This window comes from Opisthorchis viverrini, assembly GCF_000715545.1.
Source record: "Opisthorchis viverrini unplaced genomic scaffold opera_v5_134, whole genome shotgun sequence".
NCBI lineage: Eukaryota > Metazoa > Platyhelminthes > Trematoda > Opisthorchiida > Opisthorchiidae > Opisthorchis > Opisthorchis viverrini.
In genome coordinates, this window is record NW_008751778.1 from 648,471 (window position 1) to 663,774 (window position 15,304).

The 15,304-nt window shown below is 47.2% G+C and overlaps 1 protein-coding gene across 1 annotated transcript in view; it reads left to right on the top strand.

Annotated features, from left to right (window-relative positions):
• The window catches only part of T265_13946 (hypothetical protein), a gene marked incomplete at both ends in the record, with an annotated part of 34,203 nt that extends 19,572 nt beyond the window's left edge, over positions 1-14,631 (top strand). The window contains 3 exons of the mRNA XM_009171285.1: positions 1,204-1,637; positions 6,323-6,480; positions 14,108-14,631. Coding sequence (XP_009169549.1) covers positions 1,204-1,637; positions 6,323-6,480; positions 14,108-14,174 — 659 coding nt within the window. The remainder of the gene's footprint in view (positions 1-1,203; positions 1,638-6,322; positions 6,481-14,107) is intronic.
• Positions 14,632-15,304: the final 673 nt, after the last annotated feature.

Sequence of the window (15,304 nt, forward strand, 5' to 3'; positions counted from 1 at the left end):
CTCACGATTCTGTATTCATACATCAGCACCGAATAACGTTATAAGACGTTCAATTACCCTTGTTGCTTGCTTACACAGTTACTAAGCATCTGGAATATCTTTCGGTAAATGATCTCCACAATGTGAAACGATTAAAAACCCAAATTGGTTTCCAGATTAATCCCTTGGGCACAAAGCTATAACGCATTCTTCAGAAAGCACAAAAGCTGGGATACTGATAGGCCGGAATACCTTACAGGGGCCGCCCAAAATGCTCATGCCTAAAGAGGCTCTTTTCCTACAGGTTCCAGTCACTTTAATTCCTCGCCTCAGTTGGGATACGAGTCAGCATCATAGTGCGGGCTGATTTCTTTGTTTCCTTTGTTCTCTTTTATTGTTGTATCCACCTCGTGGTACACATTCTGCCTTACTACCCGAAACACACTCCACTGCAGCAAACACGCAGTTTTCTCACCGGAGTGGCTGGATTTGTCTGGCAGAATTTGCGTCCTCTTTGGAATGTTTGTGCAAGGCCAGTACTGTGTCCCTTTTGACACTACCAGAACATCCTAGTCCTGTGAAACACGTGCTGAGCTGGATTCTATCGAAAAATCTGTTTTCATGTGCGCCAGATTCATGTCTGCCTAAAGTAGCATAGCATGCTGTTCGATAGGTCGCAGCTCAGCTCCAGTTGTGGGTTTCTGGCCGTATAGTTTCGTCATGGGGCGAAATGGGTCAGTGGTCAGAGCGCGAATTTACTGACCGCAAGATCTGTGGTTCGAACCCGCCCTCTGACTCTCGACTTTTCCTGTCTAGGCTTGGGCAACCTGGCAGTATCTCAGCCCTCGTGCCTCCTTCGGGTGGCATGGCAGCCAGGCACCGAAAAGGTGTTACAGTTAAACGATTTTTTAGTTTTGTCACTTTTGAGTTATCGACTGCTGGTCACCTTCACAACCATTCACTCTTCATGTTATCCATATGCTTAGTGGCAGTTGCATCCAAAGTATACGAGATGGATAATTGTACCCGATTCGTTAATGCGCCGAATCCATAGTTTTTAGCAACATTGGTCTGCTTTTATGTTTTCATCCTAGAACATCTCTATTTCATTGGGCCACTTTTGTCAACACGCCGACCGGTCTGTACTCGTCATTCTATATCCCTGTTTAATCTCCGTTTCATCGGGCGAATTTTATTGCTTATCTTCTATTGTTTTCTTTATAGACTTTGAACACTTGATGGGCAGCTTAGTCTTTCTTGGCCGTAATCTAGAGGGTACACCGTATGCGGATTTAGATTACTGCACTCCCGGCTCAGAACCCATGCAAATATCGCCATCCGGTTCTCAGCAGAATCTCTCCCGAACACTTTCCGAACAGGAATTTCCCAAGCAGCCGTCGGACCCTTCAGCTCGACTTATCCCATCAAACGACAACCCCATTGGTCAACGAAACACCCATGCAAAACCGGACAGTGCTCTGGCATACACAGCCGACCTCTTTCGCGCCTGTTATTGCCATGAGTTGAACCTATCAGAAATGGATCCACTATGTACAGTGTTCAATTCCGGATGCCGACTGCTCAGTCGTCAACAGACGCTGCAGCGAGCCATCTCGTGCCTGTCCAAGTACAGTACCATTGATGGAGATACCCTTCCGGTAGGTATCTCTCCTTTGATTTGAGGTTTGTTAGTCTGGGGTCTCCCCTCGTGGTCTTATGTGTTAACGCTAACAAACTAGCGCTGTTGCGGATGGTCGGTTCCAACGGATCGAGCTCGAGATGGGTCACTGGTTAAAAACACGAATTTACTGACCGGAATGTCCGTGGTTCGAACCCGACCTCTGCATCCGGACTGCTTTTATCTAGGCCTGGGAAATGGGCCTTATCTCAGCTGTCATACTTGCTTGAGATGGCATGACATGTAGGCGCCGAAATGATGTTACAGCCGAACGGTTATTATTGTTTATTATTATTTTCATTAGATTTACAGACTGTTAACGTATATTAGAACATCCGGTGGTTTGTAGCAAGTCATGTGGGACCACATAATAACAAAATCTGTCTAACATCGTACCATGATAGTCCTTTCTGACAGACTAGCAACCATCTCGACACTAGCCAGAGTGCGCCTATGTTTGTTGCATGGTTCAGCCTGTAAAACATAAATATAAATCGTTCAGCTGTAGCACCCTTTCGGTGACTAGCTGCCATGCCACCAGAAAGGAGCACGAGGGCTAAGATACTGCCAGGTTGCCCAAGCCTAGACAGGGGGTGTCGAGAGTCAGCGGTCGGGTTCGAACCACGGACCTTCCGGTCAGTAAATTCGCGCTCTGACCACTTGGTCCATCTCGCCCCCTCCCCAACGTCGTTCAGCCTACATGGGCTGTGGTTAATCCGGGCCTAAATGCCACATTGTAATTTATCATCATCTGGCTGATACATTAGCCTTCAGACTTCAGAGACGTGATTAGGTTAGCGCTGTTTCTCGTGATGCTTATATTGAATAGGTGGAGGAATAACGTGACGTCGCCTACGATAGATGATAGTTAAATTACCACATTATGGCGGACAGTTTTGCTTACTCATAACCGTACAACTCAAGGCGGGTTCAATCACTGACGCTGCCTTAATTGTTCAGTAGTATACAGCCTGTTGCACATGGAATCGCGAAGTGACACTTGCTGGCATTCAGCTAAAGTACCAACCCTGGAGAAAGTCGAAGCTGGTTTATCGGAAGAAGCACAAGCCCCAAAAGTTTGCTGTGTCCCAGGCAGCCCTGAGTGGTTAGATAAAAGGAAATTAGAATGTTTTTTTATGGTAGAAACTCCATTGTTGTAGTAACGGTATTTTTCTTAGCTTGGTTCTCGACCTGAGCCTCCCAAGCTAGCGTTCACGTCAACACAACCACCAAAGGTGCACAAGGTATATTAACTCCCAAATCGAAGTGAGGAACACTTGTACAGCGCTCCATATATATAGCGTAGGGGGCAATAACTTTCTGGAATCTCTGACGCGTTCTGGATGCGCCATTGGCAACCGGCATTCGGCCAGTACTGGTTCATGGGTCTGTTGGGTCCAGACTTTTGGCCAATCAGATCTCGACTTGATACCGGACCGGCAAGCGTCCCGAATTTTCGGCCAGTCTTGCGTGGGAGGGGCTTCTCGGCCGTAGCAGCACCTGACTGCGAGCAGTAAAGCGGGATCCGTGTGGGATTCCGCCTAGCAATTGCTTACAGCGAAAACCTAACGAATCGGACAATTTCCTCTTAGTGAACTGTATTACTGTTTTATTCATGGTCCCATCCCACCATCTGGTGGAGGCTGCCATTTCAGCAAATATATGCGAGTTTTGATTCTCACGACAGGACTGTTGGACCATCACTATCTGTACAACCGTACAGCTAATTATTGTAAGGGAAAGACTTTTGGTGGTCAGGTGTTGAACGCTTATATCAATGGAACTCATGACCTACAGTAATGACTTTAGGGACATGATGCAGAACCAACAAGAATGAAGTTCATGATAGCTCAGTGATGAAACTACGAACTTGCATACCTGGAGGCCTGTGATTCGAACCCAACACCGGTGTCTCAGCTGTTCCTGTCTGGGCTTTGGTAACCGATTCGAACCCAACACCGGTGTCTCAGCTGCTCTTGTCTGGGCTTTGATAACCAGGCAGTGGTTAGGGCGCGAGTTTACTGACCGCAAGGTCTGTGGTTCTAACCTGACCTCTGTCTCTCGACTTCCCCTGTCTGGGCTTGGGCGACCTGGCAGTATCCCAGCCCTCGTGCCTCCTTCGTGTGGCATGGCAGCTAGGCACCGGAAGGGTGCTCCGGCTGAACGAGTATCTCAACCCTCGCGTGCCTTTGTGGGTGGCATGACAACCATGCACCGAGAAGGTGTTACAACTGAAGGATGAAGGAAAACAGAATTGGAAATGGGCGCGGTAAAAGGAATACGTTTCACCGAGCAAGGTGTTTCAGGATGTCGTAGCACGTGGAATGAGAAACTTGGCATCCAACCTAGGTGTGTACGTTGGTATATTGCAGCAGTTTTAACTGTCATCCCTTGCAATAAATGATGTAATATTTTAAGAACTGAAAACGGTGTACAACATCTCTCACGCCATCTACACTGGCTTCTTTAACGTTACGGGGAGCTATTATACCGGCCAAGTTTCCGCTCCTCACATGAGAATCCGTGGACCACGTCAGCACGCCGAGTTTACACGTGTGCAAGCATATATGCCTCTTTAATGCTGCTTTAATACACAAAATACGTGGCTTTTTTGTTGAATCGTACCCCAGACACACTTACTTGTGGTGTCATAAAGCTTACCATAGAAGTTTTGAAATCAGATTACCGGCATTAATTATATAAGCCTATTCTGCACTTGATCCATACTTTTCTTCCGCCCAGTGTTTATTTCTTGCTGATTTCCGTCTGTCTTGGATCAAAAGGCATTTCACTCTCTCCACTGGTTGTGGATTCGTGGTGAAAAACACAAGAACGGGAGAGGGAGAGGAAGAATGGTGGTGACATTGGTTTACCGATGTACATTGTGCGTCTGCAACATTAAGAATACATCACCGACTTTATTCAAGATGTTTGACCAGCCATGTACACTGGCTTGGCGAGATGGCCCAAGTGGTTAGAGCTCGAATTTACCGACCGGAAGGTCCGTGGTTCGAATCCGACCTCCGCCCCTCGACTTCCCCTGTCTAGGCTTGGGCAACCTGGCAATATCCCAGCCCTCGTGCTTCCCTCGGGTGGCATGGCAACTAGGCACCGGAAGGGTGCTACAGCTGAACGCTTCATGTCAGACTTTCCGCGCTATTCCAATGTTCAGATCACCAACCTCACCTAAAATCCACCCCGAGCGCCAAATGCTCACTATACTCACCGTTCCTCGGAATTGTAAGGCGTATCTCCCCGTTTTCAACTCACATTCACAACATGAAAATATTTGTGGATGAAGGTTCAGTCCGTATACCGGTTCCAAAACCCGACGTAATTCAATTCCTTCACAGTGGTTCCTCCAAAGTGCGTCACATTTCTCACGTTCTTCTTACACTTGCAAGGAGGAAATAACGTCGTGTAATCTTACACTTGCAAGGAAGGAATAACGTCGTTGTGTAACTCACAGGTATAATTCAAGTCGTTTTCACCCACCTTACATAAGGTTGAATTGCATTCACTACTATACAAAGCTCAGATTTTTGATACCGGCGTACTTGACCTAGAATATCTTCACTGGTACTTAGCGTCTGGGAAGCATTTATTCAGTTCTGTGCCTGAAAGCCCAATTTATAGTTCGGCTTAGTCGTTTTCCCCCAAAAACTAACGCAAACTAGAGAAAACCAGAGTGATCCCTGGTAAATGCTTTGGGACCTTGAATATCGGAACTGGTACGTGCCGGTACGTGCTTTTCTGATGGTCGAGACTTGGCTATTCGGTGAGGCTGTGAATAGGAGTCAGAAGTTCGATCTGTCGACGACGAAGGCCTCACCAGCACAACTTCCAATTTGCACGAGCTTGTTTTGAATACAGAATTATGGATGGTATAGTTCTCATCTGTTGACAGTAACCAGAATCTCAGGTCAATTGTTGTGCGCCCGTGGATCGGTAATTTGTCAGGTTTTATCCCAGCGTATCACAGTAGCGCTTGCATAAGATCCGCGGTTTGCTCTGGTCAGCGAAGAAAAGTTTCCACGACCAGTGCATGATGGTTGACAGAGGTATGCGAATTAATATGGCTAGTAGTCGGTAGGGAGGCGTGATGGGTCAGTGGTTAGAACGTAGATTTGCTTACCGCAAAGTCCGTTGTTCAAACCCGACCTCTGCCTCTCGACTTCCCCTGTCTAGGCTTGGGCAACCTGACAGTTTCCCAGCCCTCGTGCTTCCTCCGGGTGGCATGGCAGCCAAGCACTGAAAGGGTGTTGCAGCTGAACGATTATTATTATTGTTATTACTATTAGTCGGTTGGGAACTGGGAATGTTGATTCACCGTAGTTTGGTATCGGATGTGCCCTCATTTTCCTATCATACAGAAAACAATGCTGAATGCTGTTCTTGCAGACCAAACACTTTGAGTAGAAGCCGAGTTGAACAGCGATAATCCTATCGAATGTTCCCTCTGGATTCTGCATTCCTGTTGGTATGCCGTCATCACCTGATTTACTTTGTATGTTGCCATCCAGATGTTCGCTGAATTGGATCGAATGTTTTACAAATCGATTTGTGCATACATGCATTGCTTCTTCACTCTACAACAGTGAAAGGTATTCGAAATTCGGCCTGATATCACAGTATTTACGTGATTTTGTTTCCATTCTTCCATAGGTCGCCGTCGAACTGGACCCTGTGGCCCATCAGCACAATATTTTCCACTGTCCTGTTATCAAAGAAATCACCACTGCATCGAATGGCCCTGTTCGGCTGTCCTGTGGCCACGCCATTTCCAGGGACGCATTCGAATCACTACCAAGCGGTGATCGGAGGTCAGTGTTTTTTATTGGGGATTTATTGATCCCGTTAGGATCGAGTCCTCTCACTGCTGAGAGTATCCCAGCTTGCGTCATTCTGGGTGTTGAAAACCGATTCCGCTGAAGCAAAAAGGCCGTGTGCACAATGCAACTGCGGAAACGGTTCTGCTTCAAGACTTGATCCCCACCCTAAACGTATCTCAGTATTTGGTCACTGGTTGTTTCTGCAACATAACATGTGCTGGCCGGTTCCAGCTTGTCTTTGAATCAGATATTATGCAAATGCGAGCTTAGTAATTGGTCACAATCGTCCCATCAGGAAATAAAACCTATCAAGCGAAGACGGTTGGGCTATGGGCAACGGACTGTTTCCCATGATCATCATGGTTGTCCGTCACGAAGAGACTGGACCTTACCGTAGTGTGGCGATTTGTGTACCCCGGAGACCCATTCAGCTATACTGGGGGTGTCCGCGCGACACCCTCAGAGTCTGTCATAGCAGGTTGATCCATGGGTAGAGGTCTGACGAACACAGTCTCCTGGCCCTCCAGGTTGGGGGTTGGAACATGTATGGCGACGTGTTCCGTGAAAAATGGTAATGTACTTTCATTTCCAGCCCAACACCGCTGTCGAACTGAATGCAGTCGAACTTTTCTGACCGGATTCGTTTGGTCCATGTAAGCCGCTGGAACCGAACCGGTCCCACTGGCGAACATTCTGGCAGTTCACAACCGGTCTATCTAGCTCAAAGTTGTCTGTCGTTGTGCGCTACTTTTTCCACTGGATACACTAAGGGCTACATCCTCGAATGGCATCTTCCCTGCGTTGCTGTTCGGAGTTTTTCGCACCTTACTCGTTTTCCCAAGACCAGATATTCTTCCTTTTCCGCTTCCTACTTGAGTGTTCTTCATATGTGTATGATAGGTAACCACTCGTATATTGGTGTCTTTCTCTAAGGCCTAATAGGGTGATAGCAAAGATTTCCGGATCGATATCCTGCGATATCTCACCAGAGTTCCAGCGACAGAAATCGGTTGTCCCAAGAAATGTATCCTTCCGTAGTAGGCACCCTTTTTGGACATCCTTTGGGATGTCTATCCTCCACGTAAACGTGTGGATGGCGTAGGTGCAACTTTCTTGAGTAAGAAACGCACTTTGTAGTGAATCAAATTACTGCTTATAGGATGGACAGGTTCAGAAACATGGGGCAAACTCAGTGATGGGTCATATGATAAGCTCCCCCCTCGTCAGCGAAACGATCCGGGAAAACGATTCAGTGGCGATTTACTCGCGGCCACGTCGGACGATGGCCTAACCATTCTGGAAACCAGTTCAGTTTGTCTCTTAACACAAATTTTGGAAGCACCATGTGAACGTGGGTTAACTATGAATACCACTTCCCATCACGGATAGAAATACGGCCTCGAATTTCTTTCATCAGAGGAAACAAGACCCATACACTTCAGTTTTCAAAACCGAAAGTAACGTACCGTTATTCAACCTAAAACATGTGAAAAACCGTATGAAACCGGATATTGGTGGAATTAGATGATCCTCAAAAAGTTGCATGAACGTCATCGAAAGACTATCCTGCCATCAACGCTTTGGCAGGTTGATTTCCAGCATTATTTTGTGCATGCTGAATGGTTCAACCTTGTGATACTCCGTCCAATTCGATCGGGGTCTAGCGTTAACTTTTGGACAGGTGTCTATTCGACATTATTGCTGCCAACAAAAACCTTTTTGCGTGATGCGAAGACCACGTTTTATTCTGTTCGGGATGGCCCAGTGGTTAAGGCGACGGGAAGGTCTGTGGTTTGAACCTTACCTCCGCACCTCTTGTCTATGTTTGGGTAATCTGGCACTATCTAAGCCCTGGTGCTTCCTGGGATGGCATGGTAGGTGCGCATCGGAAGTGTGTCAAAGCTGAACGAACGAAATGCTCTGTAAAGCAGCTGAGTGAAATATGTAAGACTCCCCAATAGGTGGCTTCACATGGCACTATCTAGGCCCTGGTGCTTCCTGGGATGGCATTGCAGGTACGCATCGGAAGTGTGTCACAGCTGAACGGACGAAATGCTCTGTAAAGCAGCTGAGTAAAGTATGTAAGACTCCCCAATAGGTGGCTTCACTTATCCGTCAGTTTGAAATGATGAGTTCACGTACACGTGGCATAATCGAAGACGCACATCTGGGGACGCGAATCGCCGACCGAATGAGCTGGGCAGAACGATTATGCTTTTGAACTTCGCTAGTGATCCACAACACATCTGCGCAATGCAGTAATGGTTACCATCTGTCCGTTTCATTAGTGAGCCCCCATGTGTGGCCTCCATGTGTGACCGAGTCTTGTTATCTTACCAATATCTAAGGCAGACTCGTGCCAATTTTTTGGAAAGTGAGAGGGGATTCGGTAGGTTTTCAAGTGAGAATTTCGAGNTCGAGTACACATAGTGTTAGTGAAAGGGCACGCCAGCGTAACCAAGTAATAAACATAGTAGTCATTCAGCTGTAACACTCTTTCGGTGCCTAGCTGCCATGCCACCCGAAGGAAGTACGGGGATAGGGATACTGCTGGCTTACCCAAGCCTAGATAGAAAAAGTCGAGATGCAGAGGTCGGGTTGGAACCACATAGGTTCAAAAAAAATCCTTCCATTCCCTCAACGTGATGCGGATGTTGCAAAATACGAGTGCAGTTAGTTCGAACACTTTCCTCGTATGCGAGTACCGTAGCAAGCATATTGTTTCCTGTCGATTTCTTTCAGAACTCTAGTATTGTGTCCTACGGTAGAGGTTCGCACGTTAACCAGTTGGTTCGTTCATTTGTCGAAGAAACATCCATTCAGTTTCAGATGGAACTCTGCTCGACATTTCCATCACTAATCTGACTGATCACGGTTCAAACTTACCCGAGCGATGCACTATTCTAGAGGTGGTGCGTCGTTGGATTGATTCCAGTTTATTAACCCTCGAATTTTCTTCTGATCTCATATTTCCTATTCGTAAAAACTGCCACCATCACCCGTTACCACTAAGCATCATCTCCCTTGTTTTACATTATATCAGGCTCGGTGTTTGGGCACAGTCGATCAGGTTACGTTCATATCCCAATGATCGAGTTCCTCAAATAATTTGACTGTGGCGCAGGTGTTATGTGGGAAACCAATCACATCTGTGCACCTGTCAATAACATCGTTTAGTTTCTCTATTGACCCTGGTGTCGTCTTGTTTCGCTCCATCCCCATACTCAGCTGGTGTTTTTTCCTGGGTCTATAGTTTCCACCCAGTTAGCTGGTGCGTTTAAGCCAATTTAGTCTCTTCACTATGGGAGGAACCTTCCGGGCGTTCGAGTTGATGTTTCGCTGAGGGTTTAGGGGATTCCCCTTCTATCCTTTCCATGGGCTACTCATGTCGGTTATGAGACATTTGATTTACACTGCTGTCGTGTACATCTGTCTTATAAGTGTTTTGCATCTGCGACTGGCGAACTACGCTCGTCAGTGTCAACGAGAGACTTCACTTGCGTCATTTGCACACAATATGATGTTCATGTAGAACGTAAGTTTGCGAGAAACTTGGGAACCACGTATAGTAACGGTAATTTTCTAAGCTTAGTTCTCGGTCTGAGCCTCCCAAGTTAGCGTTCACGTCAAAACTACCACCAAAGGTGCACAAGGTATATTAACCCCCAAAGGGAAGTCAGGAACACCTGTGAAGCGCTTCATATATATAGCGTAGGCAGCAATAACTTTCTGGAAACGGCCAGTGCTGGGTCATAATTGGCTATTGGGTTCAGACTTCCGACCGGCTTCATGCCGGACCGGCAAGCGTCCCGAATTCTTGGCCAATCACGCGTGGGATGGACTTCTCGGCCGTAGCAGCACCTGACTGCGAGCGGTAAGGCGGGATCCGTGTGGAATTCCGCCTAACGCTACGCCTACGTGATGGGCCTCAAAAAGGGCGAGACTGATACTGGGTTGTTAATGTGTTTCCTCCAGTCTTAAGAGTAGTGTGTTCTGTCTACGAAATGTTAACATCTTGTCCACTTGAATTAGTGTGATATATAGTAGGGATCCTAGGTTTCAAGTGACCGTTCCCTTGTTTTAGTGGTCGGAACTCAGTGCTACTCAGATCTTGGAGGCTATACCGGCTGGAAGTCATCTCCTAAAGGTTCAGTCATACCTGGAGGGCTAACGGTAAGCAACCCGACGAGGAACGGCGAGTCCCCGTGTCACGAGAAATCGTATTAGAAATCAGTCAGACCCTGCAGTCATAGACTAGGGTCAGGCTTTTGAGTCAAACGCTCAAGGTGTGGTAACTCAACAAAACCCCCTTCATCCCCCCTTACAACCCTCCTTTCACTGACTTCTTTCAACATGTCTCTCACCGAGGCATTTCCGATTCATTCGACTGTCTATCACGTGACCTTTGTCCCTTTTCTATACTTTTCTCCAGTAACCTACTGTAAATCCTCATTAGGTTCAAGAGATTTGTACCACGTTTACAACGTCTACACTGTCAAATTGAGCAACATGTAGCTCTTGCTGAAACCTTGTCCCCTCCTTTGGCCGATATATTTTATTTCTCGGAAGCACGCGTACGAGACCCCTGTTCGGTCATACACCTCAAACCACTCTCTGCAAGCGCGGATCTTTCGCACTCTACTCTTTAGGTGTTTGTTGATCCTGATATAATGACTCGTGAGAGTTGTACTTAGATCAAGGGCTGAGTGCGCTTCACTTGATTGGATTGCGCTGTTCGCTTGACTGGTTCAGTTAGGATCTACACGTTTCGGCGCGGTAACCGGTGTTTGCTTGTTATATCAGCATAGGCTACCACCCGAGGCTGAGAAAGACAGATCCTGTCGCGATTTGTCACGGTTGCTGCGGTCAGTAAGTAGTATAGACATCGTGATTTTCGCAGGCAATATGAATGCTCAAGCTGACCGACTACGTTCTGATGGAATGCATCTTGAGGCCCGATTCGGGATTGACGCTCACCGCACAGATAATGGGGAGCGACTTCTTCACTAATTACTGGCCTGCACGAATTTTCAACACAAACTCTCACATCATGTGGAATAGAGTCAGCGTACTGCAAATCAAGTGTGGATTCCTTTAGACCATTTGCCACTCAGTTCCTGGTGGAGAGCTTCGGTGCACGTTCTAGAGTACGCTGCTTAACTCTGATCACAGCGAGTACGTCTATCAACATGCTTTTCATCAGGAACACACCGGTTGATGCAAAACCATTCAGTTCGTCAACTGCATATTATCTGCTTACCTCAACAATATCGAATTGGATTGACCGAAGGGTTACAGAATTCGACGGACGTTCTCTTAACAGTGGTGAGTTGGATGACAACTGCCTCTGAAACGATCTGCTCGAGGTCGCCAGCGCACCGCACTAGATCTCGTCACGATTAACAGCCCTCATCGAAGCCGGGAAAACTACACCAGCAAGAAACGACAATAATTGCCTTCGGAGATCCCTAAAACGCCGAAGGTTGGAGAACCCAAGATAGACAGACAGCGTTGGGGGATCCGAAATGCTCTAGAATGTTGAATGTAGAAAACAGTCGTACCAGGTAATCCGATTAACTGGTCCTCGGAGGGAGAGCATCGGTGAAAATAGCTCCGTAAACGATGTGACCTCATTTTATTCACAGAATCGTTGTCTTGAATGGTGAACCGGACACTTCGAGGAACGTTTCAGTTTGGCTCCATCACCTCAACCTCTGGAAGAACCAAATAGACCCGTGTGAAACGTCAACATCAGTTCGCCATCGATAGCGGCAGTCGGGCATGGAATTTCATTGCTTCAGCGCAACGAAGACTCTGGTTCAGATGGTTCCATTGTGCTTTTTTTCAAAGAGTACACCATGCCTAACCTTACGACTTCAACCCACAACTGTCCGGAGTGAAGACAAGCAGCGCCTCAGCTGGGACTCCTATGAACAACCTTCAGTCTAGTTACCATGGCTTTCAAGCTGCTCTCTGGCATTAGTTTACGTGGGTTGATCCATCATCGGTTGAATCAGATTGATGAGAATTAGTCTGTTTCGCGCTAGCTGAGATTGCATCAGCCTTACTCTTTTTGAGACAAGTACTGGGACTGCGCCACTCCTTCCGACTACCAGCGAAGATCGTTTTTCCCCTATCTCAGTTCGTATTGTTCGTTCCGCTGTAGCACCCTTTCGGTGCCTGACTGCCCTGCCGCCGGAAGGAAGCATGATGACTCGGATACTGTCCGGCTGCCCAAGCGTAGACAGGGGAAATCGAGGGGCAGAGGTCGGGTTCGAACTACGGACCTTCGGTCAGTAAATTCGTGCTCCAACCACCACGTCATCTTGACCCTCTCAGCTCTTATAAATGCTGTACATGCATCCACCCATGGATTCATGGATGTCTTCAGCAAATCCCCTCCCGAGTCCAACCCATCCAATGTGTCGAACATGAATGATGAATGTCGCCAGTCGTTCTTTCTCTTTAGCGTCTTCATGACTGTGCTGATTGAGTCTTTTTTTATCTGCCTCGGGGATAGAAATACTCCTGGGGGCGTCCGCTCATGGACACTGAATATGCCTAGCATGTTGCTCTTTAGACCTACCAACTATTTCAAATAGCCTGAAGAATTCTGCTGCGCAGTTCAGCATGCGCTGCGCTCCCTCAAAATGTAATGTGCTGCTTCAAGATTGGACGGGATCGAACCCAAACCTCATACTTGCAGGCAAACCAATCGACTTAGTAGTGAGTTTCTGTGCAGCTGGATAAATCCTGTCGCACTCACGACCTGTCGAATTAGGAAGACCAGGGAAGCCTGTGTCGACCTGCGACATTTGTGGCATGAACGACAGAATTACCTGCCGAATTGGGAAGACCAGGACAGCCTGTGTCGACCTGCGACATTTGTGGCGCTGACTTGACGGCGCCTTCGCCATCAAGGGTGGGTGTACAACGCTGCTTTTCGATTTGTACCCGGATGGATCCTAAACGTTGTCGCTGCATTCAGAAGATCTTTTACCGAACCGTCGATGCCTCGGAAACGTTGCGCGTGTTAGGTGGACAAATAATCTCATGTGAGCTCGATCCACTTTGACACTGCTCTTTATACCCTGCTGTTCATTCAGTTCATTTTCACGAAGAGCGCTTATATGCGTCGGCAAGCAATACTAGAGAGCACTTTAGCAGGATTTGAGGCACAGTGTATTTGAATCAGCCCTACTCGTCCAACTGGCTATTCGTAGCATGTTACCAAGTCAAAGCGTGAATTAGTAGTGTATGTCACCGCCTCGCAGGAGACCTAGTCCGTTTGCTTCATGAGCCTGCATTTGACTGCCCCTGAGGATATCACCATGCAACCAGATATGCAACTACGTTGACCCCGCAGCGTGGGCTCTGCGGTTTTGGTGGCTCTCGTTTTGCTATTATACTGCATTGCTTTTTTAATTAAAGACCAACATAAAACTTATGTTCGCATGGCAGTAGGCTAGCGCGACTACAGGTGAACTCTGCGTGTCCTAACCCACATCATTTCTGACCTGTTTATGTTTACTTGCTTCACAGAACTTGCGTTACTCGATTTGATATTCAATCTGTGTCTTTTTCCATAAATTTTCCATGTTCTCCTCTCTTTCAACAGCAAAGTGAAATGTCCATATTGTCCTATGGAAACATGCAAAACAGATGCGCTGGACCTTATATTTTGATGCGAGGACTGTCGCCACTGTGACATACTAAAGGACTTTGTGTTCGCATCCAGCCTCCCTTGAAGACCCCTGATCCCACTCCACATTCAATCAGTCTCCTCTCTGTAGCTATTCTCGAGCTACTCTTGTCACTTTCTGTTGATACAGTTAGATGTTTAGAGCAAAACGTCTGCACCATACCGCCCACCGTACTTCCAAGGGCGTCCAACTTCACTTTTCTAGCATCTGACAGATTTCTATGGGACCCAACTCAATAACTGGGTCGTGTGCTAGTCGCGTTGTTGTTTTTCCTGCTTTCGTACCTTGTTCTTTTATCTTATCACCGTATTTGTCCACTCACTCAGGCACCCAGTTCATCTATCCATATTTGTGCGTTTTGGACAGGTCTGTAGATAACCACGACCAAAACGCACGACTATGCTTGAATAATTCACTTCAAGATATACCTTACTTCATCCCGTGTTTGCTTCTTTCTAGACCATGCGGTCATCGCTTTCGTCAGTTTCTGGTTCTCCTGGTGTCCTAATGTGTATGGATTTCGAATAGCCAAAGCCTTAGTATCCACCCGGTGTGCACACTGGCTAACCAAAACGCCTCAGGTACCGACGGTTTCTTCCACAGTGGGTCTATATTCATCTGGTTGCGAACTTACTACTGTTGATGTCTTCGGAGCATTGCCCGAATCTGGTAGGAACACCGGATCAGCAATGCTGAAGTTCGTCGAATGGTATTCCGGGGGGAAATAACTCATCCTAGATAGATGAACTGATCACACTGTATAGGCTGCGCTGGCTTGGCCACGTGCTGCGTATGTCAGTCGACGGACTTCCTCGAAGGGCTCTTTTCGCACAACCACGTGAAGGGTGGAAGAGAGCCAGAGGCGGTCAAACAATGACTTGGCAGAGAAGTATGAAAGCCAATGCCAGCAAACTCAGCTGCTCTGGTCGTTTCCGTCTTCCTGGAATGGGGACCCAGAGACGGTCCACATCAATGGTTAGAGACATTGTCAGACATGGCCCAGTCGCGCCCTCAATGGCGCGCATGCATCCAAAATATTGTTTTCAATTCATAACTCCATTCCCAATCCCCCCATTTAACAGTCCACCTACAGTGCTGTATTTACGCACTAA